Below are 26,305 nucleotides of genomic sequence, written 5' to 3'. Positions count from 1 at the left end.
TTGGTTCATTCACATTTGCTTTAATGGCAAAAAAAAAAATCAACATTACATGGGACATAGCTCAAAGTCATACTTCTCGAGTACACATCAATACTATATGTTGCACAGCCATACACCATACACAAGACACCCGAGACTCTTGGTTTGTTTGTATGCATAGCAATCTGCATACATGTACATGTACTACCTGCACCTAGCTAGAATGTCTGTGGAAAGAGTTGATGACAACAAATGAGAGGGCTGTGGAATGACTTTCTGAAATCCCCAAGTCTTGACAATCACATGATTTCATGGGCCATCTAACAAACTCCCTTGGACATCTTTTCTTCTTCCTGAAGTGCTAAGTGACTTATATTTACCTACGTTGGCATATGCATTCCTTCAAATAACCGTTTTTTTAAAACGATGATTGTAGCGAAACCCAACTCATGAGCCTTCCTCTCCACAATACCACTGTGAGCAGCAACTTTTGTCAACAACACATTCTTCGTATATATTGCATTTATATACATACTAAAATTCTATTAATGTACAGTGGTTAAACAAAATACTCATATTCTCACACATTTTCATTCACTTCCACATACTGGAACAAATGCCCTTCCATATTATACTCACATAGACTCTCTCATACATTTATGTGGACAAATACCTCAGTAGGTGATTACTACATCACATACTCTTTGTTTCCATATGTTTGTAGAAACAAATTCTCTCATAAATAGCCCCCTAACCCCCCCCCCTAAAAAAACCCAACCCAACAACTACCCCACACCAGCATAAAACATGTCTTTCTGCTACAAGGTGGCTGACCGGAGATAGGTCACCAGTCCCATTGATCGCTGCAGCAAACCCCAAACCCTCTCCCAGGACTCGAACTGAGCACTGCTCACTTTGGACAACGCCCCTGCTATCTCCGGCTTACTGGATATCTCAGCACCGTGCACCTGCAAACAAAAGCAAAGTCAGAGCAATGAAAATATGTGTCCGCGCAATGACATCAAATATATTCAGGGTCCCCACCAAATCCTGGAAATTTTTTTCAAGACCCTAATTCGACGGAAAAATCAGGCCGCTGCGCGTCAAGAATGATCCCCCAAAAAAGCCCATCTATCAGAGATAAAAAGTCAAAATGTCTGTAAATGAATGCAAATGTACATTTTGTAGTATAGTCTTCAAACAATAGATGACTATAATACTGGGTGACTGCCAAACCAGCTTCTCACTTTTCCAAGGGAGGGGCCTCATCCATTTTCCAGGAACACGTTACACAACAATGAAAGCGTGCGCTCCATTTATATCGAATATAATACATGTATATGTTTGTGAATACACACACACACACACATGTAGGTACATTATATCCAGTTAACAACATGTCAGTGTGGCACTGGGATCTTGAGAGACTTTGGTATTTCAGTCTGTTCTTACTTATTTATATTTTCCCATCATCATATTAGCCAACATAACAAACTATAGGCCCTATATTAAAAAAATGAATCCTGTTTTGAGCCTGAAAAAAGACCTAGAACTAGAAAATCGACTGTCAATAACCAGTCTGGGTGTCACGATTCATATAATAAACGTGAAGACGAAAACCATTGCTGCAACTCAAAGTAGAGTAATAACTAGAATGGCTCAAGTACACCTATTCAGTGTGAGAGGTGTAAGAACTGGGGGGGGGGGGGGGGCGGCGCAAGATGCAGTGACACTGAAAATCTGCCAGTCTTGAACAGAAAGCTAATAAAATATAGATATAAATTACAATCCCCCCATCCAATGAAACGCGAACACTTTAGTTCAATAACAAGGCATGACGGATCCTGATTCCACACAAGGCCTGCACCAACGCGCGCTTTGCAGAGAGCTCTAAAGTAGTAATCAAAATGCTAAAAAATCTGCTTCCAAGTTCAGTTTTTGTCCTCTAGCGTTGCCTTCAGCTCCCCCCCCCCCCACCCCATCCCCTTCCACGAGTGTATCTTATAAAGGAGTCCTATACTTCACAGCGCTCAGACCGCCGGTACTCACAGGTTCATTGACCGGTCAGGAGGGCGAACCTGTCAAGACACTTGTATAAACTTCTTTTTCTTTTTTTTTCCTTTCCACAAGCGACAGCAGAGGGCAATTTTTAATATTGATTTATTTTCAAGGCGACACGGCGTTCATAATGCACAACCTGCATGTTACAAATGTTGCGTTATCTATCAGACTATTACCGGAAAATTTCTAGGCGGTAACGAAAGCAGATCTTGATTCTTCCCGATCGAGCCTCGGTGTCACACACACTTCCGTCACAGCGGTTCAATTACGTTTCCTCTTTAGGATTCATCAACCATACAGTCTAGATAGCTGCACATTACACAGGCCCTATACTTTCCCGACTTACCGACCCATCACAAAATTCCCGACTTTTTCCCGATTTCCCGACCCTGTGGGGACCCTGTATATTGCATTAGCCTTGCCGTTGCCTTATACACACACTCTGATTCAAAACATGCTTTCTTTTTTTTTCTCTCTCATATGATATACTTATATATTATACTTACAATCACATGAAATTAGTGTAAACGCCATTTTGTAATTTGAACATTAGTCTGGATGTTTAAAACGGTACCACTTAAACTGAAAATTCGACCCCTTCAAATTAAACCATACTATCTTCTGAAGTCGAGATCACAGTCCCTTGCTTTTCTTGAAACTAAAAAGCACACAACTTGAGAAAGCAACCTTTCCAGTTGAGACAAAGCTCCACAGATCTGACTGAGGCAAACCAAATCTGCAGTTTAACCCCCCCGGATCAAGCTTTGGTTCTGAGATATTACAGTAACATGATCCTTAGGTAAAGCTTTGATGCAAAAAAATATCTGAAAAAACAAAAAGAATGATAATATACAACTACAGTCGAACCTGTCCAAGAAAACAATCCACTGTCGAGGTGAAAAGTGGTCACCTTAGAGTGAGAGGTAGTCCTCTTGGACAGTGTCAATATAATAAGTTTTAGTAGAGGTTTTACGGCGCTCGCAACTGCATAAGGTTATATGAACGCCAAAGGGGTGGATGTCAACAGAGAAGTCCTTACAGGGAATCAGGCTTACTCTGCTCATCTCTCTAGCTTCAAAAGCAGAAAGTCTGCTTCGACTATCAAGGCACCCCGGAAATAGCAGTTCACAAGAGTGTGACAAACATACAAAACAAGTAGAGGAAATGATGATAGTAAGGATTAAGACAGAAAAATCAGCAGTTCCCTGTTGCAACTTAGGCACAGTTATGAGAATGAGATTGGTGAATCAGCCAATTTACAATTCAACTGTGCATTAGAACGAGAAATGTCCCCCCTTTGGGAATGGCCTAAAGACACTTCAGTAAGTAGCACCGCCCCAGGGTGGTCATTTGTACAGGTGATTGTCTTGGACAGGTGGTTGTTTGAGCAAGTTTGACTGTACTTACCTTCAGAAATAGAGCAAGATATGAGTGGACCAGTTCAAAGTCTTTGTTTGTCTTGAGCGCTGCTTCGACAAATTCCAGGAAGTAACACATAACATCATCACTTCCTCCCTCTCCTTCTGGTAAAGTCCTCATCTCCTTGTCAATGGCTGAGGGACCCATTTCTTTCAGTTTACTGAGCACAATCTCATCTGAAGATATAAAAAGAATATTCTCGACAAATTCAAAACTAAAATCATTGTGATAGAAGAAACTGAAAAGGTAAAATGAACAGAATAACAGTTCAGCTGTCCTACCCATCAAACTTGGTGTATAATTTCACACTACTGACTCACCAGTTGCATACAATCATACAAATGTCCTTTTTACTTCTGCATACAAACACCAGCATAAAGACGTAATGCAAGCTTGCCTTAATTCAGTCCATTATTCTATTTATAACAGGTTGGGATTTTTTAATGGAGGTGTTTTTATGCTAAAATTGAAACAATTCTGATCATTTGGTTGATGGGCTTACGACCCTCCCTGTCAAGGCCAACATGGGCTGAGAGGGAGATACACCCCAGCAGAAAAGACTGAGATACGCTTTAAAAATTCTCTCTTCTCAGGAATCGAACTCCGGTCTCCAGCATTCAAAAGCAAAGCACCTAACCTCTACACCACAGACACCAGTATTCATGTCGCCATCAATAACATACTCGTGCTTGTAAAATAAAAAGCTTGTTAAAAGATAGTATTTTTCCTGTAGCCACTCACACACACCCTTCACGGTGGGTGGTTGGAGCATGCTCTGGTGTGGTTTGCTTCTTCTTTCCTATCAAACGTCTATCTTCCTTGTCTCCCCTCATTCTTTTTTGTGTTTGTTACTCTCTTGTAACACCTCTACTCTTCTGGCGCTCATATGACCTTATGCAGTTGTGAGCTCCGTAAAACCTCTACTAAAACTAAAACATCTTTCACACCCATTCAAAACCATCCTTCTACTCACATTTCCCGATCTGATGTGCCTTGGTCAGCAGGACGGCCAGGTCAGACAAAGCCGAAAGCTCTGGTTTCTTCACACGACTCTCAGGCTAAAGCAAAAAAGAAAAAAGGTAATCACTATGGAGCATAGAAACCCAGAAGACAAAAGATTCTCATCTTATTTCTTTTAACTAAAATAGGCTGGAACGAAAATGAAAATTGTATTTTTTAACCGATGCGCCTCTTAGGACATTATCATTTTTGTCAAACTGAGAAAAAATTGAGAAAGCCTTTCTTCTTTCCTATATGAAAGGAAAAAAATCAAATGACACCCACACTGTGTCACATTTAAACTATGTTAAATGTTACTCTATCTCTTATAACAATCTAACTTTTTGTTCAAATCTAATACATTTTTCCAGTTTGTCATCTTTTGTGCACAGGAACTTACATCACTATACAGCAGTGTAATATTGTTCCTCGTGATTGAATTTGTACTCATTTCAGAGGAAGCTGAATTAGCATTTCAAAAAGTATATCAAACAAATAAAACAAAACATCACAGTATTGGCCACTTACTGTTGCGTCCTTGTTCTCTTGAGAAAGATCAAACTTTGTCTCCAGACCAGCCACAGTTGGGAGGAAGAACGGAGCAGACTTTGGTACCTTAGGTGGTTCCTTTGGCTTGTTCCTCATCTGCAAAACACAGAAGCAGGACGGATAAGAAGTGAGACAGACCAAATATTTAGCTCTTATTTTTTCATAAAGAGAGTCAGTGTGGACGCAGACAAAAGATCTCTCATTTCTCTTTATGTGTCTGAACATACAGTCAAACTTGCCTCAGAGATCCCTTCTCCAAAGTGATCACCTGTACTAATGGCCACAGATCGATGACGTCCTTGCATTTTTCTATATTGTTGTCAACTTGTCCACAACGGTCCCTGTCCAATTTAGCCATAATCATTTTCACAAAAAGTTAAGTCTCAAACCTTCTCAGAGCAGTCACTTGCTAAAAAAAGTTTTCTGTAAACCCATCCACAGACTGTATATTCAATCAATGTAAAAAAGCAGCTGGGCTTATCGCTTAGCTTGGCACTACCTATTAAACACGAGGGGACGGGACTTAGTCTAGCACTTATACAATGACGCGTGAGTGTCCAATGAACCAAGCACACTGCTTCTTCCCACATCTTACAAAGCAGCCAGCAATAACACACTATTGCTGACCTCAGTACACATCATGCAGTTGTAAGACAGACAACGGATAAGGAGTATACTTTCTATACTTAACCCTATCCGTGCGCCCTGGGGTCATTTTGTACCTCCGGGGTTGTATTCTTCACATATAAGAATACTTCTAGTAGTACGAAGATCTCTTTGAAATTTTCAGTATTTCTCAAATCAGCATTTTGACAGACTGATATGCAAAGCGTGCGGATCGGATTAGCGAGTAAATTTTCTCTTTGGAAAGTGGTGGCACAGAGTTCCCCACGTCGTATGGATACGATAGTAAAACACGACCTGCGGATAGGGTTATATAAGTCCAGAAAGAGAACTAACATAAATCTTTAGACTTAAAGAAGTCGATAAATAAAAATGAACATAAATTCCTTTACCTGTATAAGTCCAGAAATAGAAATTAGCATAAATCTCTTTACCCGAATAAGTAACAAAAATTTCTATCCCTAAATAAGTCCAGAAATAAAAATGAGCATAAGTCCCTGTACCTGTATAACATCCAGATTCAGGAGATTCAGCCAACGAGACGTGGGCAGCAGGGACAGAGTGACCAGCTCGTCCCCAATCTGCTCCGCTGACTTGTAAGGGCTGTCCTCTCCTTCTTCTTCCAGGACCCCAACTGACTCTACAGGAAAACAAGAAAGATATTCTTTTTGGCTTGTTATTCCACTTATTGTCATAAAAACAGGGTTTCCTCTTTCTTGGCAATTTTCCCACAAACGTGGTACAAAAAAATAATGCATATTTATGAGCAGGGAAAACAGTCTTTATTTTGAAATTGTTTTTCTCAGGGAAGCCAAAGAAGAGATTAATCAATTCTAAAATAAGTAAAGCTAGACATTACAAGTAAACAGCATTCCTAAAATTTAAAATGTGACAAAATCTGTGTGTTCACAGTATTCAAGACAGAAAAGACATAAACAGCTTTCCATTGAAGAGGTGCAGCTCATTTACTAAGTGGAACTTCTCTCTGTACTGTAAATGCACCATAAAAGACGAGTATAAAAACAAGTCTGCAGGAAACATAATTTTTGCATGTCAGAACAGAAGACCAGGTATATACCTAAGCATTGTGTCAACGTCTACCAATTCAAGTTGGATATTATAAACTGGTAAGGTCAAACCTTGTTGTATCGCCCCCATTGTACCATAAGGTTTTGCCAATGCACAAAAAGGAATGCCTGTATAAACATATTTCTTGCCCCTTCACACTGCCATCCACCAACCGTCTGAATTGTACAGTGGACTTTTATAGTGCAATTTTTCCTGGCAACACCGCCAGTGAACAGACTCTCAGAGGTAGATCTACACACCACAAGCGGTGCATGACACCCACTTTGCAGCTGCACAGAGATAATCTCCCCTTCTCTTACACATGACTCTGCAAACTAGCCCTGGTCATGTGAAGGTAGCCTGAAGGCCATTTCACCAAGTTTTGGACAAAGGGAACTAACTCATAATATTGCCCTTGGTCTAGTCATGCCAGAACCCCGCCCCAAGGTTGGCGGCATAACACGGTTTGACTGTATTGTGTAACACCAGCTCTTTCGGTTCTCATTTCTAAGCACTATGAAAATCTGAAGACTACTGCAATGAAATCTAAGCACTCAATATAAAAAAAGGACTGACCTTCTATTGTTATCATTTGATAGCCACATCCCTGTTTTCCTTAGAAAATGCACATATGCTTTGCAACCCATTATCTTTTGGTCATAAAATTAAGGTACTAATTGGATCAAGTTAAATGCTGGAAATAACTAGATGTCAATAACAAAAAACTAGAGACACCACACAGATTGTAACACAATTTTTAAACCAATAACAAATAAATGTGCATATCTGTTTTAAAGTGTGTATGTGTATAAGTGGGAGGGGTGTGTGTGTGTTTGTGTGTTAATTAGACATGTGTTGTAAGGAGTCAATTCTAAAATGACAAGTTGTATTAGCATTCTATTAGGCAATTTGTCAAAAAGTTTAACTAAAACGGATATATGCTAAAGACTCATCTCCTCCCTTACCTGTATCCATTGGGGCTGTACCAGGGAGCTCAGCCATTCTCGGTATGTAGTCATTGGGCAGAGGACCAAGGGATACGTGTGCGTAGAGAGTGCGGTTTGACCAGAGGTACACCCCAACATCCCCCACATGAGTGGAGGACAGGAAGTTGTCGCATGGAGACATGGTCACCGATGTTGGTGCTGACCTTACCAGAAACGCATCAACCAGCCTATGAGAGAGGATAAGATAAGATAAGAGATAAGATACATCTTTATAGTCTAGATCCTGGCACATTGGTTTGGTGTTTCACCACGTGTACATACACACACACGCACATAGGCTTACAATCACATGCATAATTTAAATGAGCAGCAATATAAACAATAATAATCGTAAGCTAGATACACACTCAATGTTATTTTGATGCATGCTCTAAGGTCGTAAGTATACTTATACAAGATGGTTAAAATGGAAGCATGTTGATAGATGATGGAAAAAATGACCTTCTGTATCTTTCTTTGTTACAGATCAGAAGCCTAGGTCTTTTATTTCTGACTGATGTTTTTATTTGAGGGAACAAGGGATGTTTATTGTCTAAAAAGATGGAATTAATTTTTTTAGTGCAAGCTGGTATGTACAATTCATCCAAGCAAAGACTCATCATACAAACCATCAGTTTGTTTGGGGGGGGGGTGGTAATTTTCTTTTTTGTCCAAGTAAAGAGCACAGTGACACAATAATGGTCACTTTGTGCAGATGTTGAGCAATAATAGTATCTGGATTGATGATCATTCTGAAGTATCTTTTGATGAAAGGGAAACTACTACAGGAACGTGAATGTGTTTGAAAACCAGTTGTGATAGATGGCCTGTAAACAATGTAGACGCTGGTGTTGTTCTATCTATTGGTCTAGTCAACATTTTTCTTCCAATGATGATGCTGCAAATTACTTTTACCCCTCAACATCTGTACACTTTCCAGGAGACCATTACCAGTTTAAAAAAACAACAACTCAATTACCATGTATTAGTACAAATATTTTCCACAATCGATACCGAAAAGCTCAGAGCATCTGGGAAAGGCAACTGATAAAACATCTATTATTAATACCCTGTCATATTTAGAGACCTTTGATGCACTTTAAAATGAAGTTTGTATTTTTCTTGTCATCAAATAAAGATCACATAACCAAAGCAAAGGGAACATATAGAATTATTTCTCCCAAAACCCACTTCCATCTCCTTATAAATTATAAAAGGCCTCATAGAATGCTACGTTCCCTGTATTGCCAAAGGTGTGACTATTATATTAATATATATATAAACATAAAGCAACATGGAAGGCTGCTGCATATGGTTTCCCAAGTATGGCACAAATCTGTCACCCAAAGATTCAACACATACCTCCCAGTGGGTATATTCCATGTCCGCACTGTACAATCCATGCTGGCAGAAATCAACCATCTTCCATCAGCCCTAAAAGTCTGAACACAGAAATGAATTGTGTGAAAATCTATCTTGCACATAGTTAAAAGATTAAATAATTATTCTAAATACACATGATAACACCAATAGACACTTTCAGGGGTCTTAAATAGGTAGAAATGACAGCATTACTATAATCTCTTTCTCGTCTATATATGCCACGCCACAAAACAAAAACAAAAAAATCTCAAACAATCAAGCAAATCTAAAATAAAAAGTTCTAGCAATGTGGACCAATGGAAGAAAAGCGACATAATAGAACAAAAAATGTAAATGATCTTTTATGTTCAAATACAATGGAAAGTAAGAAAGCAACCAAGCACTGACAGAATGGTTGACATACCATGTCCGAAATAGCAGATGTGTGTCCAGAAAACTCTCTCACACGCCGCCGAGTGTCAATGTCGATAATGACGATTGTGAAGTCATCTAGAGCTACTGCCAGCATGGAGCTGAAAAAAAAACAAACCAAACGAGGGAAGACCAAACTTTAGACCGCTGGGAGATTTTATCAGGGCAACAAACATTCTTACAATATAACTTACATTCCCTGTAAACAAATTCATTTTTGTGCCAAGCAATTACATTATTGAAAAGACATTTTTTTTGCATTGAAAACAAACACACTTCTTACAGAAGAACTTCACAAAATTCTCTAAAAAACCCTCCCTTAAAACAACACCACAAATGATTTTTAAAATAGCTGAAATATACTGCAGACCCACATCTGTCCATACCAACCATATCAAATTTTGCCCACCTGTCTCTATGAAGCTGCATCTGAGAGATGTAAGCCTCCAGCTGAAGTTTGTCCAGCATCGTCTTTGCCTTGAAGCGCCAGAAACAAAGGAGCCCATCGGCACCTCCAGTGATGAGCTTCTGGTTGAGGCCATCACACGCAACACCACGGACGGTGCAATCATGAGCTGTAACATGAATAAAAAATATGTTAGAATCTCTTTAACACATCCAAAATTAATTCTGTTTTCGGCATCCTTCATGTGAGCTAAAATTAGGCACATCCACATGAAAGCAATCACAAATACATTATGCTAGGACTTTAAAAATATTCCACATAGGCAGCAACCTCCAGCAAAAAGAAGAAAAGAAGAAACAAACAAAAAAGCCTAACTAACTCTAATAGGAGCAACAAAAGTATAATGGCCCAAAAATGAGGGGCAAAACAATAAAAATGTCAGTCTTATACACAACCAACGGAAAAACTTGTAATCTGTAATCCTCTCTACAAATACAACTCCTCTCTGTCCTGAAACCAAAGTCAGGGTCAATCTGAGTTTATCATTCTCATTTTGTTCACAAAATAAAATTTATCAGTGCCTTCATTGCCACAAAATAAATGGCCCGGTCAGTACATTAGTGTGTTTGAGCACTTATAAAATAGAGACTCTCACTGGCACTTTCGAGAAAGCTGATAATGTTAAGAAATATTACAGGGTCTGTCAGGGTTCTTATTACCGTTAAAAGCCTACTTTTGGGTACAGACATTTGGTGTCTAACTAAAGGTGATAGATTATGATTATCTTCACGGCCCTCACCTGTTGGATCTCCAAAGGAGCCCCTTATCAACCCAGACTGCAGATTGTACATGTCCACATGACCTGAGCTGTAGCCAATCACAGCAAAGTTGCCACAGGAGCTGATGTCCACAGCCTGGAGTGAAGAAAATACAATCAATGAAATAAAAGGAGAAAATGAATGTGAAAGCAACGGTGACATCAGTGACAGTTTTAAGAATATTCTACAAGACATAAAGACACTTAAAGTTAACATAAGATGAAACTAAAATAATAGAATTTCCAGCAAACTGTCTTCCAGGCAATTTATATTATGTCACAAATATCCGAACATAATATAGATACAATAGGTGCAACAAATGTGCACCATTCAGTGCTCTTGGACTTGCCTTTATCTAGTAGCAGCAGAGTTTTCACATTTATGCTAGATACAGAGATACAGAATGTGTATGGCCACTTCAGCTGTAGGTATAGAACTTTATAAATTATAGATAGTCTCTCCAAAGAGCACACAAAAACATGAATAACAGTGACCCTTTAGTTCCCCCCCCCCCCCCCCCCCCCCTCTCTCTCTCTCTCTCTCCCCCCCCCCCGCATTCTGGACTAGTGACCATCACAAGCGCAGAAGACTTCTCACTTTTCCATAAACAATAATTACTTATAGAGGCGAACAAAGTCAGCAAATTTGGAAAAACTCCACTGTCAGAACTCACTGTGGCTGTAATTGCATGTTCTGACACATCTGTCTTAAACCTGGCATGTTTCAGTTTGTGTTGGCCCATGGTGGATCTCTGGTAACTCCAAGTTGTCACAACCGTCTGTGACCTGTGGCAAGCGATGATGTTGTCCCAGTCGCTCTCACGATTTGGCTCTGCAGCAACAAAGGCATTTTAATGATTAATCAACAATTGTTTTATAAAAGCTGTGAAATATGTACACAGAAGAAAGTTAATCAAAAAACATAATTCAGTATGTAAGCTAATCCCCACCACCAACAATAGGATGAGGTGTATAATCAGACTGCCAAATTGAGACTTTAAAAATTGGTAATGAAAAGGCCAAAAATTAGTAATAGTATAATTTTCCTTTTACAAAGTAGGGGTCTACTAAAAAAATAATAAAGTAAAAAATTCACAGAGCAGGGCCACACATCAGTATATGCCTGCTAAAAAGTTTTAGACCCATCAGTTCTTGTTTTTTTAGAAGGAGGCTCAGCCATTTTCACAACAAAATCCAGATCGAGTAATCAATAGAACGTGAAATCAATAAAATCTAAGCCTTGCCGAAAGACAGAATGACATTCCTCGAGGGGAAAACGGAAGGAATCCTGAATTCAAAGTGTGATAACAAGGTGCAGTTTGAAAAAAACCCAGCTGCTGTTGTATTCAAAATATAGAATCAAGATGTACTGTGGAAATGTCGCGCCCAATACCACAAGACAAACGATACTAAACGGTAATCGGTCTATTGGAAACCCGCAATTAACGAATACTCATGATCGTCTGAGAATTATTTTGGTGCTATCTAGTTGTAGAATTAATTATTTATAAAATTGATCCGATTTTCATAGTACATTTGTATTTTCGTAATGGGGTCAAATTTCTAGCATATTTTTGTAATGTTACGAAAAATTTGTAAATATTGTCAAGTCTGTATAATTGAAAGCCAATAAACTGGTAATAGTCGTCACAATTCCATTTTGTCCTGACAACTAAAAAATTATATCGGAATCAACTGAATCTATTCCTGATATCATTTTTGCCATTCCAGATTTCATTCATAAAATTTTCATTTCCTTTATCTCAGACAGTAAATTTTATGGGGGTTACGGCTTATTTTTTAAATAAAAAATGCAGTATAATCCACTTATATCGCCAGCCGATGTATTGACATTTAGACATGTCGACATATTTTCCAATTACAAAATTTTTCCCTTAATATCTCCACGAAACAATTTCTCTTATATCCACTTTATTTTCGGCCCACTCTGCTGCATCGACATGCTTCCTGGGGACCTGGCGAAGCCCATGAACATAAATGGGGAAAGAGCCACGCTAACGGTCAACGCATTAGTTCATCATTAAGCCCACACACCCGCCAAGTACCCAATATCAACACACCAGGCTTATACATTTTTTGTGCCTTTAATCAACGTTTTTCAGTAAACTCCACACAGATATGTGTTTTTTAATGGGCATGAAAGGAGTTGAGCCAAAAAAAGAAAATTTTATAAAAATTCACACACCTGCGGAAAAATGTCAGGTTCTTCACTTTGATTACTTTGACGAGCGCCTGATTCCACACTGCTTCACGTATATATTTAGAGTAAATATAGTCCAGTGCTTGCCAACCTGGGCTATATGTTGCCTATTAGAGTTTGATTTGGTAATTTGGGTGGGCAGTAGGGATCACCCAGGTAGAGACAGATCTTATTCAACGCCCCGCTTGGAAATACATGTAGGTGGGTGATATGAACATTTTTATCCTCTTTAAGGAGGAGAATGTAGGCACTGGCTGTATAAAGGTATACAAACCCCGATTTAGACAGAAAAAGAGAATAAGAAATGAAAAACAAAGACTGGTTGTGAAGCGGGTGCAGACGAAGGTGCATCATAAGTACAAAAATATATCTGCACACACACCTGCTGCAAATTTGACCACTGCTGGCATTTTGTATTTGTCCATTTTGAGGCCAAGGCGACGTGAAGCTTTTTTGTGATAGGAGGCACGGCCTAAACTCTTGTTGTGCTTGTCATGGACTGTAGAAAACGACCGTATGGTGCTGTCCTGACCTGGATCGAGAGGAAAAATAAAATTTGAACTTCAAATCCAAAGGCGTACAAAAGAAAGGAACTGGCAAGAGATTTTAAAACACAACATAAAATGCCACCCAAAATGTTACAATATGAAATAAGGTGCATTAAAAAAGAACCATGACTAGTCTCAGAAAGTCAAAGTATGATAAGATACTGGTGAGGAAAGTGAGGGAAGAGATGAAAGACAAAATAGGGAATAAACACATAAATTAAAAACAAAAAGCTAAACTGACCATGAGCACATAGTACATGTACTCCAGAGCAACAAAAACTGATTTAAAAAGCATTCCGTTTAGTAATACCCTCAACAAAGTCTTCCCTACTATGCTGGGCACTGATGTGAGTGAGAGAGCAGAGTTCAAACAGTTCTAGTAAATGGCTGCCATTCTCACCTGCACTCAGGAGGTTTTGTCCATCATTGCTGTAGAAGCGTATGAATGTGGGAGGAGCACTGTGACCTTCCCGTGACCTCAGCAGCCGCGCACCACCATCAGCAAGATCAAATATCCAGACCTGTGTCAGTGTTAATCACATTCAGATTTAGAAATGTTAATTCAACCCATTTCTTTTATACAAAGTATTTATTCTAACTTAATATTTCTATACATAGCATGCTTTAGACATTATGTGAATGAGTTTGCGTTTTGAGCCTGATATTAACTCTTTCCCACCAGGGATTTTCCTAACCTGGACCAGGCCCTATCTGTGACCTACTTTCTGATTCTGCCTACCGTCTGAAAAATTAAAGATTTTGAGTTCGTTCAATTTTCAATATTTCATATGAAAATTAAGGGAAAATAATGTGACCTATCTCAATATGCTGCTGAAAACAATCATTCTTCAGCCTGAGATATCATCTTCAGATGTTACAAAAGTAGGCGTGGTTTTAAAGCAGGAAGTGGCCAGCCGTGAAACACAGCTCGCGGTCCAGCGTTGGGAGTACACGAGCCATGAAGCACAGCTCGCAATAATGAAAGCCTTAAAGTTTACATCAATTTCCAATAAAACAAGCCTGAGAGCTCTAACAAGATAGATAAACACAAAGAACTGGTTCCTATTTATGTATATCAGTTATTACCAAATACCTCATTATGCCTTGTTTCAAAAACGAAAAATTATACATTAAGTTTTCTCAGACATTAAATATCCAAAACAAAAAATATGCTGTATTTACAATGAAAATGTTTTACAATCTAGAAAAACATTGAACAATTCAGATTAAAGAACATTATTGCATTGTGAACATGCCTTGAGAGAGTTGTCAGCAGCTGATGTAACCATGAGAGGTTCAGAAGGTAGGCAAACCAAGCCTGTTACAGAAGCAAAGTGGGCCTCTTCCAAGTAGCTGTGTAGTTTGCGGTTTTCTAAATCCCAAAGTGCAATATGCCCTGAAGCACTTCCTGTCACCATCATTGGGTGCCCATCTGAAAGCACAGTTATAAACATTAACAACACAGTTTAATTTATCTCACACAAACATGAATGTCACTCGTTCTTTACAATTCTAAACAAAGTAACAAATCCGATACACATTCAAGGATTTATTTTTTGTGTTTTTTCAAACAAATTTCGAACAAGATTTAATCAACCACTATACACAAAACTGAAACAATAATACAAAGCCCTATCCAAGAGTGAAAACAAAGCAACAATAATGTTGGCACATCACCTGACCTCATGCCTAGAAAGCATGCTGAGAATAACACTCATCAGACACCGGTTGAACATCAGTACCAATCTCAGTTTATGCTACCATGCGCGAGTAGACAGAGTGAGTGGATATGTTAGTTGCATGGGCAAAAACAATGTTAATCAGACCTTTGACCTTTTTAACCCCCCCCCCCAATCCAGTTTTATCCAGGTCCTCATGCAATGCATTCTCATAGGCACTCATGTTTTATAAAGGTGAACAGTACGATATACTGTTGGAAAAATTTACCTTATGTGTAAAAGGTAGTTTCAAACTCTACAGAGAGCCATTTCAGATACACATCCTCTCAGCCAAAGTTCGGATATCACAGCGAAGAGCTCAAAGTTCCAAATAATCAATTTTACGCCTAATAGACGATTCAACTTAAATCAAACTGAAGAACCAAGTTCCTTTCTTAGCTTTCAAAAAGCAAACAAAGCATTACCTGTCCTGAAACTGATGTTTGTGACAGGTCCATAATCTTGCTTGAACTTTACAACCGTTTTGTCCACAGCAAGGTTGTGCAGGATGACCTGTCCATCTGCAAGACCTATCGCCATCACATCCACAGCTGTTGACTGATGAGAAATACACAAGTTTGTAACAAAATGACAGAAGAGGACACATGAAAAGCTCCATTCAAGTCAAATTAGTCACAGACAGCAAACCAGAGGGTATCCGTTCAAATTTTAACATTTTTAATGAACGTGACAGTTCAAAAATTTCTAAAAAGGTTGAGGCTCAGAGATAAATGTGATTTTTTATTCCAAACTCAAGGTGCATAATACAAACCGTGTCAACAGGCAAAAAATGAATTTCATGATACTAAAGACAACCCAGACCCAGCCTTTCAACTCACTATGAGGTACAAACAAACCAGCAAGTCTACCAACCTGCACTATTGCTGTGACCGGAGAGTTCCAGCCAGCAAAAGAGTAGATGAGTCGGTTGGAGCGGATGTTCCAGAGCTGCAAGGTGCCCTGTTGACTGCCCAGTATCATCTTGTTGACATACGTGTGGGGATGAGCTATGGCTGTCACTGAGAAGGCCGCAGGGTCGAATCTAATCTGCATGTATTGTTCTGAAACATTTTCGGATTCGGATAAATGCAATTGAAGAATATATGAAATGCACAATATCAGTATTCTGTTAAGAAAGTACGTCAAAACAAAAAAAGGCATCATTAACAATTAGTGTCATCAATAGGCATGGGCGTTACTTTTTAAACATAAACAGTGTGTCAACACTATCAAAACCCTCTCTGACGACAGACAGCAAATGTATAACCAATTAATTTTTTTAAAGAAAATTTTGTGCAATTAATTTTCAAACAAACAAATTACAAACAACAAAAACAACACTTGTCATTAGCTTCAGCATCATCTGGATGCTAGTTTGTTTTAGTAAGTGTTTTACAGCACTTGCAACACAATAAGGTCATATAAGTGCCGAAGACTAGACGTGTTACAAGAGAGTAACAAACACAAAAAAGGAGGGGAGATAAAGATGATAGATGTTTGATAGGAAAGAAGGAGCAAACCACACCAGAGCACCCGCCAACCACCCACTCATCTGGATGCAGAATAGTAAACATTTCTAGGTTTTTGAACAGGATAGACAAAAAAGCCAGTTGCTACCATTCCAGCTTCTTACCTTCAGTTTTGGTGTCCCAGACAATCATATAGCCATCAGCATCCACTGATATAAGGTGTGGACCAAATGGCAGTAACAGTGTCACTTCTGCTTTATGTCCACTGTAGGTTTTGTCAATCTATGAAAACAATAAACGACAATACAAAACAGGTTATGAGAAAAAAATAAAAACAATCTGATATAATATTTAGGTTGCAATGTTTAGTAAACAAGAATAACCACACCATCACACCACACATGTAGCAAACTCTTTTTTTTTTTTTTTGCAAGAAAATAACATCTGATACTGGGAAATGAAAAAAAGCCCAAATATTGAAATTTGCCCAAAGTAAGGAAATCACTCCTAATGTAGGGATTTTTAATAACACGCTTGAAGATAACTTTTAATGAAATAAGTTCCCCAGGGGGAGAGGAAATGTTTCTTTTCTTCAGCTTGTCTTGTATGAACATTGGTGATAGTGATGCAAGGAAAATTTTCCCCTATATTATCTTTCTCCTACGAGTTCAAATTCAACCACCCAGCAAGCTGTAAGTAAAGATGTTCCAGTATCCGATCCGGACATTTAGGAATTGACTTGTTACTGAGACAATTCTTCCTGGGCCTCAGTGTATTGTGGTAGGGTGGCCAGTTCCTTTCCATGCAGCCTTTACTCCCCAAACTCAAAGCTAGGTACCCATTACTGCAGGGTGACACAATTAAAACTATGGAAACCACGCACACTTTTTCGTATGGACACAGAAAGTAGGAAATAAATAAATTTGACCTGTCAGGGCATATCAGAAGTTGACCTTAGGTGTGAATAGCATTGTCATAAAGTCTATGTAATTGACAGCAGGGTTGGGTTGATTTAAATCAGTTGATTTTTTTTTATTTTTATATTTAAATCAACTTGATTTTTAAAATAAAAATCAGTGATTTAAATCACTTAAAATTTTTTTTTATTTTTACTCAGTTTTTACACATTTCAACATTCAGAATTCCTTTCCTTGGTTTCATAAAACAGATATAAAGTTTAGTAGACTAATATAATCATGCTTAAAAGTCTGCTTTCCCCCCTTTCACTGTAAAATAATACAGTATTCAATTTACTTTTTTCCATAATTGAAATCAGAGCTGGGTTGATTTAAATCAGTTGATTTTTTTATATATTTTAATCAACTTGATTTTAAAAATAAAAATCAGTGATTTTTAAATCACTTTTTAAAAAATGTATTCAGTTTTTACATATATTTAAACATTCAGAATTCCTTTCCTTGGTTTTATTAAACAGATATAAGGTTTAGTAGACTAATATAATCATGCTTAAAAGTCTGCTTTCCCCCCTTTCACTGTAAAATAATACAGTATTCAATTTACTTTTTTTCCATAATTGAAATCAGAGCTGGGTTGATTTAAATCAGTTGATTTTTTTATATATTTTAATCAACTTGATTTTAAAAATAAAAATCAGTGATTTTTAAATCACTTTTTAAAAAATGTATTCAGTTTTTACATATATTTAAACATTCAGAATTCCTTTCCTTGGTTTTATTAAACAGATATAAGGTTTAGTAGACTAATATAATCATGCTTAAAAGTCTGCTTTCCCCCCTGTCACTGTAACATAATACAGTTCTCAATTTACTTTTCTTTCATAATTGAAAACCAGGGTTGGGTTGATTTAAATCAGGTCGATTTAAATCAGTTAATTTTTAAAACTTAAATCAACTTGATTTTAAAAATAAAACTCAGTGATTTAAATCACTTTAAAAAAGGGTATTCTGTTTTTACATCTTTAAACATTCAGAATTTCTTTTCTTGGTTTCATAAAACAGATATAAGGTTTAGTAGACTAAAATTGCTTAAAAGTCTGCTTTCCCCCCTGTCACTGTAAGTAGTAAAATAATACAGTATTCAATTTACTTTTTTTCATAATTGAAATTAGCATTTTCTTTTTCTTTTTGGACAAACACAAGCGCGTGCACACACACATACTGTAATAAAATGCAAGTTTATCTATGCATAATCACCCCCCCCTTCCTTTTAGATCGACATTTTCTTCATTTTTTGTCTGTAGCCATAATTCACTGATATAGCAGATTAAGGCTTTCTAAAATTGCAGTTGCCTAAATTAATCATTAGTTAAAATAAAGACAATGCATTTTGCACTAAAAGAACATACTTTTAGCAACCAAAAATCCCAAACTGTGGACATAAAAATTTTTTTTTTTTTAAATCCTATTTAAATTTTTAAAAATCTGATTTAAATTTTAAAAATCGATTTTTAAAATTTTTTAAAATCACCAACCCCGATTGACAGTACAAAACATTCATTTCTGATAGAATATAAGTGTACTCTTAGGTTCATGAATAAAATATGAATGATTTTCAGACCAGAGTCCTTCATGAAGTACACCTTGATCAGTTACCTTTTTGTTTCTGGCTACTCTGTAAATTTCATTCCCTGCTGCTGTAAAGACATATCGAAAGTCTGCTGCCATCACATTAATGTCCTCAGGATGTGTGTCACCTGCAAAAACAAAAGGAAAGATGAGATAAAATATCTTTTGAACAATAGTTTGGTTTTTCTTCAACGTCAATTCGAAAATTCAACAAAAATATGAATGGGGCACAGCTGTTCTCTATGCAAAAGAGGAGTTCTTTGTTCATCGGATCATCATCCTTCAAAAGTTACAGCAGTAGACAAACATAAGTATAAGCAGTATGAGACTATTCAACAAGAGACAGGGGGTGAGTGGACGAGCAAAGAAGAAAGACAAAACACATTTATCAAATTTGAGTTCATTGTCTTTTACCATTCGAGTACTAGTCATTCATTTACCATAATGAAATGAAAATGCTTATTGCAAGATCAAATTAGCTGAAGACTTTTCCAGAGTCACAAAATATTCAAAGAGTAAAGAATAACTGTGATTGGAAGAGTAATCATGGTTATCAAATACTACGGTTGAATGGGCATAGAACTAAAAAGCAGTCCTCGTTTGACAATGTGCTTCTTTGTAGATCAAAACCCACAGTCCCATGAGTGAGAAACATTTGAATCCATGGACTATCTTCTAAGAAAATAGTCTCATCCAAATAGCAAATAAATTGTCAAAAAGTCCTTTCTTTTCTTTTAAAGTGTTTTACGGCGCTCGCAACTGCATACGGTCATATAAGCGCGCTGGACACACCAAACATTTTCAGCTGGAAGGAAAGCCTACTGTTATCAATTTTGACCACCAAGGGATTTTTAATGCGCACAATTTGCACATGGGACCTCTGAGATTTTTCGTCCTTGTCCCGAGAAGGCTAGGTGTAGATCTTAACTACCAAAAAATCAGGGGTGTGGTTGAAAGACAGCAGTAAGAAGGAGCCAAGGAGAAGCAGTAGAAAGGCTGCAGAAAGAGTCAGGAGCCCAGATGAGGGGGCAAAGGGGTTGAGGGAAGAAAGTGGAGACGAAAGAAGATGACAAACTTTGTTAGAGAGCAGTAAAAGAGCAGGAAAGGATATGAAAGGAGAAAATTTTAGAGAAAAAAATTTTCCATCGCTACCGGGAATTGAACCTGGGACCTACTTAATGAGAGGCGAACACCTTAACCATTAGACCATGAGAACCCCCTCAAAAAGTTTCACTCAAAATACCATATGAAATGTGTACAAGACTGCAAGACATTATAATGTTAGAAGTGGACAGTGGAAAACCAGGGTTCTCTAGGAGAGACTTCTTCCAACAGACTATTAGACTAGACTATAAGATCCCTTCGCTGATTGGGCTTGTGTGGAAAATGGGGAAAAAGAGGGGGGGGGGGGGGGGAGCTCAATTGACTACATGGAGAAAAATTAAGAGAAGAAGCATTATTCTTACTTTCATGTAAGGAATATCAAATTATGATTAAGAGGCCACAAAGCCATCAATAATTCTGTAAGTAGTGAGTTATAAGTGAGTTATATTCCTTGTTACCGATAAGAAAATAAAATACTTACTGACAGAAACAATTCCCAGCTTATTAACCTGTGGAAGAAAATTGATTTCAAATATAGTGGAAATACAACAATGGAATGATGAAGCTCAATTCAGTGATATTATCGCCAGATGAACTGAGCAGGACGGCCCAATTTATGACAGATACCGGACTTCAAGTGTGATGCGATCGAGAAGAAGAAGAAAGAAGTGATATTATAAGCACCACACCCATGATAGATGAAAATAAATTGAGCACTTATTTATTAACATGCTTGTCTTTCAAACCTGGAGGTTCTTTTTGTTCAGTCACTGTTGACTCCAACAGAATCAATTTTCTCATTGATTTGCACAAATCTATACTAAAGTAAAGACACATTAAAACTGTATGTTGCCATTCAATAAAACGTATTCTTCTTTTTAAAAAAAGGTTATTAACTAATGAGGTTAATTAAAAAATCTAACAGCAACTCACATTATAAACGTGAAACGCTTGTCCGACACAGGTAATTACATAGTTGTCTTTATGCCTCTTGTGGTAGCGTGTCACGAGAGGAACATGATTACTCACAAACCCAAGGGCTCGAAAGCCAGAGAAGATTTTGCTTGGAGCAAGAGTCATTGCGTCTGAGGAAAACCAGAAAAACGATGAAAAACGTAGGAGCACACAGTACAAAAACTAACAGTATTATACTGTATGGTTCATGCAGAGAGTACACAGTGTCATAAAAACCATCCAAGACACACTCCAAGAAAAAGAACAGTTTATGACATGGTCACATTTAGCCAGGGGAAATCATTTTTATATATATAGATCTAGTAGAAGGTTTTACGGCACTCGCAACTGCATAAGGTCATATGAGTGCCAAGGAGTGGGTGTCAACAGTTGTTGTTGTTGTTATCGATCCAGCAACAGCTGGGCTCTCGCCCTTCTGTCCAATGCCATGTAGTGATAAGTGCAGGTCTGCTGCAGTTGCTGTAATGTTCCATAGAGTGTGTTGTCAATGTTAGGTCTCGGAGGGAGGAGGGTAGCTCTGATGTCATTTAGGGCTGTACAGTGGAACAGGTGATGATCCACAGTCTCATATGCATAGTCACACAAGGGACACATTGGGGGGAAGTTCCGGGTTTATTCTGTTCAGGTGGAAGTTGAGCTGTATATGTTCTGTTCGGGGTGTCAACAGAGAAGTCTTTACAGGGAATCAGACTTAGACTGCTCACCTCTCTAGCTTCAACAGCACAAGGTCTGCTTCGACTATCAAGGCACCCCAAAATAGCAGGTCACAAGAGAGTGACAAACATACAAAAGAAGTAGAACGTGTAGTTACATTATATCCAGTCAACAACATGTCAGTGTAGCACTGGGATCTTGTGTGACTTTGGTATTTCAGTCTGTTCTTACTTATTTATATTTTCCCCTCATCATATTAGTCTACATAAACTATACAAAAAATGAATCCCGTTTTGAGCCTGAGAAAAGACCTAGAATCAGAATATCAACAGACAATAACCAGTCTCGGTGTCATGATTCATATCATAAACATGAAGACGAAACTATCGTTCAAACTCAAAGTAGAGTAATATTAGTAATAACTTGAAAGGCTCAGTGTGAGAGGTGCAAGAACTGAGGGAGGGCAAGATGCAGTGACACTGAAAATCTGCCAACCTTGAACAGAAAGCAAAAATATAGATGTAAATTACTATCACCCCATCCAATGGAACATGAACACTTTAGTTCAATAACAAGGCATAAAGGATCCCGATTCCACACAAGGCCTGCACTAACGCGCGCTTTGCAGAGAGCTCAGTGTTATCAAAATTCTAAATATACTAAAAAATTTGCTTCCCAGTTCAGTTTTCGTCCTCTGGCGTTGCCTTCAGCCCCCCACCAGACCCCTTCCCCGAGTGTATCTTTTAAAAAAAGTCAACACCCCCCCCCCCTCTCCAGAGTCCTATACTTCACAGCGCTCAGACTGCAGGGACTCACACAATGCCTTATCATGTGATGCGAACGCGCAGGTTCACTGACTGGTCACGATGGCGAACCTGACAACACGCTTGTATGCCTTTCTTTTCTTTTTTTTCCCCCACACATGACAGCACAGGACAAATATTGATTTATTTTCATGGCAACACAGCTTTTGTAATGCACAACCTGCTTGTTACAAATGTTGCGTTATCTATTTATAAAGACTATTACCAGAAAATTTCTGGGTGGAAACGAAAGCAAAAGTAGATATTGATTCTTCCCGATCAAGTATCGGTGTCACACATACACTTCCACCATAGCGGTTCAATTACGTTTCCTCTTCATGATTCATCAACCATTCTGTCTAGACAGCTACACTACTAATATTACACAGGCCCTATCCTTTCCCAACTTACCGACCCATCTCAAAATTCCCAACTTTTCCCTGATTTCCTGACCTGGTGGGGACCTTGGACATGCTGTTAAACGTAGAAGACGCATCTTTCTGATTGGCTACTAATTTTAGTAATGTGATGTCATCAGTTCCTGGGATACCCACAGACTATTATAAGAAGGCCGTGGAGGTACCGCATGGAATGACGTGTTTTCGGTAACATTTCGGATTTCCTAGATCTAGTACTTGGAAATGATGGAAGATCGCTTAGATCTAGATCGTTGATGCTCAGTAAGATTAAGAGAGCTGATGCTTGAAATTGAAACGTGGTAAACGCAAAAAACAATAAACCGCACGAAAACACGAAGGATTAAATCTAGATCTACCCCCCCCCCCCTCCTGCATTCTTCATCACTAATAATATATTTAAAAAAACAAACTATAAAGCAACAAATTATAATTTATAGGACACACTGTTGGTCATTCGGGAGGAGGAGTTCAAGAGGAAAAAAAAAACCTGTCCGGGACCGGGATGGAACCCCTCAAAAAATCATTGCATGACTTCAAACGCAGACATGCTGTCTATTCCGCCATCAGAACTTCCGACAGTGAGAGGTAGATTAAGCTTGATATAACATAGACACTTCCATCTTTGGTGCCATGCGTTGGCTATACTTAGTACAGTAACTTAGATGTCGTCACGTGATCGTAGGGGTATCCTGGTCTGACGTCAAACAAGATGGGTGCCTTACCTAAAAATAGTTTGCGTCGTTCTACGTTTCATCGCGGCCTTCCTTTAATCGCATGTTGTGCTACGTGCTCACTGCAGGGTAATTGTTTACTTTCCCGTGTTTAATTCCCGGGGAGGACTTCCGTGAAACGAGGGACCACTCTGAACTCCATGAATATCAATGCAAGCAATGGCCATCAAAATCAGTACAGAAGAAGGGCTAAACTTTAGACTAAAGCCAGTATGTTACAAGACTTAGATTTAGATCTACCTACAAATGATGAAAATGGCGCAGTTTACGTATTCGTAATCCCAACGCAAAGTTTTGAATATCAAGTCGGGGAAACATAGAGTCTTATCTAGATCTAGGCGCGGCCGGAATTAAACGCGAGAAAGTAAACAATTGGGCGATTTTGCAGTTTCCTTCGTTAAAGTCAAGAGTTGAGTAGGGGGGTTTCCCCCTGACTAACAAAAATATGGAGGAGGGGGGTTCAGGGGGGCGACTATGTCCACATGCCGTTAAACGTAGAAAAGACACATCTTTCTGATTGGCTGCTAATTTTAGTAATGTGATGTCATCACTTCCTGGGATACCCACATGGAACGACGTGTTTTCGGTAACATTTCGGATGATCTAGATCTAGATTAGATCTAGAGAGATTCTATATCTAGTAGGCCTACTTGGACATGATGGAAGACGGCACGAAAATTGCCGTAAAGACGCAGGAGGACTAGATCTAGATATCTAAATTTAGATCTACCAACCCCCCTCTCCTGCATTTTTAATCACTAATACATTTTTTTAAAAAACAACAACTTCAAAGCAACTCTACAAATTAGGCCTACAATTTATGGAACTGTTGGTCAGTCGGGAGGAGGAAAAGAGAAAAAAAAAACTGTTCGGGACCGGAATCAAACCGCTCCAAAAGTCATTGCACGACATCAAACGCAGACGTGCTATCAAATCAGCTATCAGAACTTCCGAGAGAAAGATGTAGATTAGGCATCGTCATATTCATAGACACTTCCATATTTGGTGCCATGCAGTTGTCTATACTTAGATGTAGTCACGAGATTGGAGGGGTATCCTGGTCTGACGTCAAACAAGATGGGCGCCATACCTAAAAATAGTTTGCGTCTTTCTACTTTTAATCGCATATGTGCTAGACCTAGATCTATGTCCCTCTGAATTTTATCCTAAATTTTATGTTGGAAGAGGCTAGCCGTACTTAATGACGGCTAGACTGGCAGTCTAGCCGTACTTATTCTTAATATGATGGCTAGACTGACCATTTACAAAAAATAGGCCTACTGAATTGTAAATATACATTTTTAGTGTGCAGTACCTAAAGTATTTGTATTTGAGACGAAACCAGGTGCCTTAATGACAGTGCATGTATTTTAAACCTGTTTTCTAATGTTGATAGGGCCTAAGATAAGTACGGCTAGACTGGCAGTCTAGCCGTACTTAAGTACGGTTAGACAGCCAGGCTAGCCATACTTAAGGACGGCTAGACTGTCAGGCTAGCCGTACTTAATATTGATGGCTGAATTGTAAATGAAATTTTTAGTTTGCAATGCCTAAAGTATTTGTATTTCAGACAAAACCAAAAGGTGCCTTACTGACTTGCATGTATTTGAACCTGAATAATTACTAGATCTAGATCTAACGAGACCTGTGTACTAAACAGGCTTGAGTCGATAGGGCCAAACCTAGATCTAGATGTAAGTACGGCTAGACTGCCAGCAGTCTAGCCGTACTTAAGTACGGCTAGACTCTCAGTCTAGCCTAGCCACTTCGTTTTATGTTTTGCAGTTAGGTTGCATCCCTGCTCTTTGTGTAGCCTATTTCAAATAGTATTTGGTCATCAAGATTTTTGGATTTCTTCACTGGATGTAAACAAACGGATCCTGGACTTTAACCAACGGAACTACAAGTACAAGATCACCAACAATTGCCCACTGCAGCTTCATGTGAATAAAACCTCCTATTGTATTTTCCCACTGGGTGAGACATGACTGAAACCGATGCGGATATGAATTATTGTAATACAATCACCAAGAAGAGAGGACATGAAGTGAGAAGAATTAATTTTAGTCCTATACTAGAATCTAGATCTAGATCTAGATAGATCTAGGCCTATGGAACGGAGTCGGGAAGTCCTGGAGACGGAGGAGAGTGAGTGAGGCCAGTGAGTGAGGGAGAGGGTGAATCTCAATCTGAGAAGTCTAGCAAACTGCTTATCCCCATTTCCAAACAATTTCTATAAGAAGAGCAGCCATAGAATGGCAATCTTAATTTATAAGAGCTTAATCAAAATTATATTTCCAAAACGTACTGCTAAACAGTTGTCCGAATATAAACTAATATACATTTACCAACACTGTGCTTTCTTGGCCATGTGGAAAGTGGAAAATGAACCGGAAGTTTTGAAACTACTTTCGT

At 38.4% G+C, this 26,305-nt stretch overlaps 1 protein-coding gene across 2 annotated transcripts; it reads right to left on the bottom strand.

The window, feature by feature from the left end:
- On the bottom strand, positions 1-26,305 carry LOC101860215 (WD repeat-containing protein 36). 2 transcript variants are annotated; one of them, XM_013089952.2, is made up of 21 exons: positions 26,239-26,305; positions 21,242-21,393; positions 20,790-20,817; positions 19,232-19,332; positions 16,823-16,940; positions 16,063-16,250; positions 15,615-15,747; positions 14,728-14,903; positions 13,872-13,992; positions 13,306-13,455; positions 11,377-11,534; positions 10,685-10,799; positions 9,889-10,054; positions 9,472-9,580; positions 9,048-9,127; positions 7,665-7,873; positions 6,135-6,271; positions 4,987-5,103; positions 4,433-4,517; positions 3,448-3,635; positions 1-947 (listed from the first exon to the last, which is right to left on the bottom strand). In XM_013089952.2, exons 2-21 carry the CDS (start codon positions 21,386-21,388, stop codon positions 798-800), a joined length of 2,676 nt encoding a protein of 891 aa, XP_012945406.1. In that variant the 5' UTR covers positions 21,389-21,393; positions 26,239-26,305; the 3' UTR covers positions 1-797. The 2 variants fall into 2 exon arrangements, with proteins under 2 accessions (XP_012945406.1, XP_005111675.3); XM_005111618.3 differs by having other exon boundaries at positions 26,243-26,292.

This window comes from Aplysia californica, unplaced genomic scaffold (genome assembly GCF_000002075.1).
Source record: "Aplysia californica isolate F4 #8 unplaced genomic scaffold, AplCal3.0 scaffold01088, whole genome shotgun sequence".
In the NCBI taxonomy this organism is placed as follows: Eukaryota; Metazoa; Mollusca; class Gastropoda; order Aplysiida; family Aplysiidae; genus Aplysia; species Aplysia californica.
This window is presented reverse-complemented; position numbering and strand designations above follow the sequence as displayed.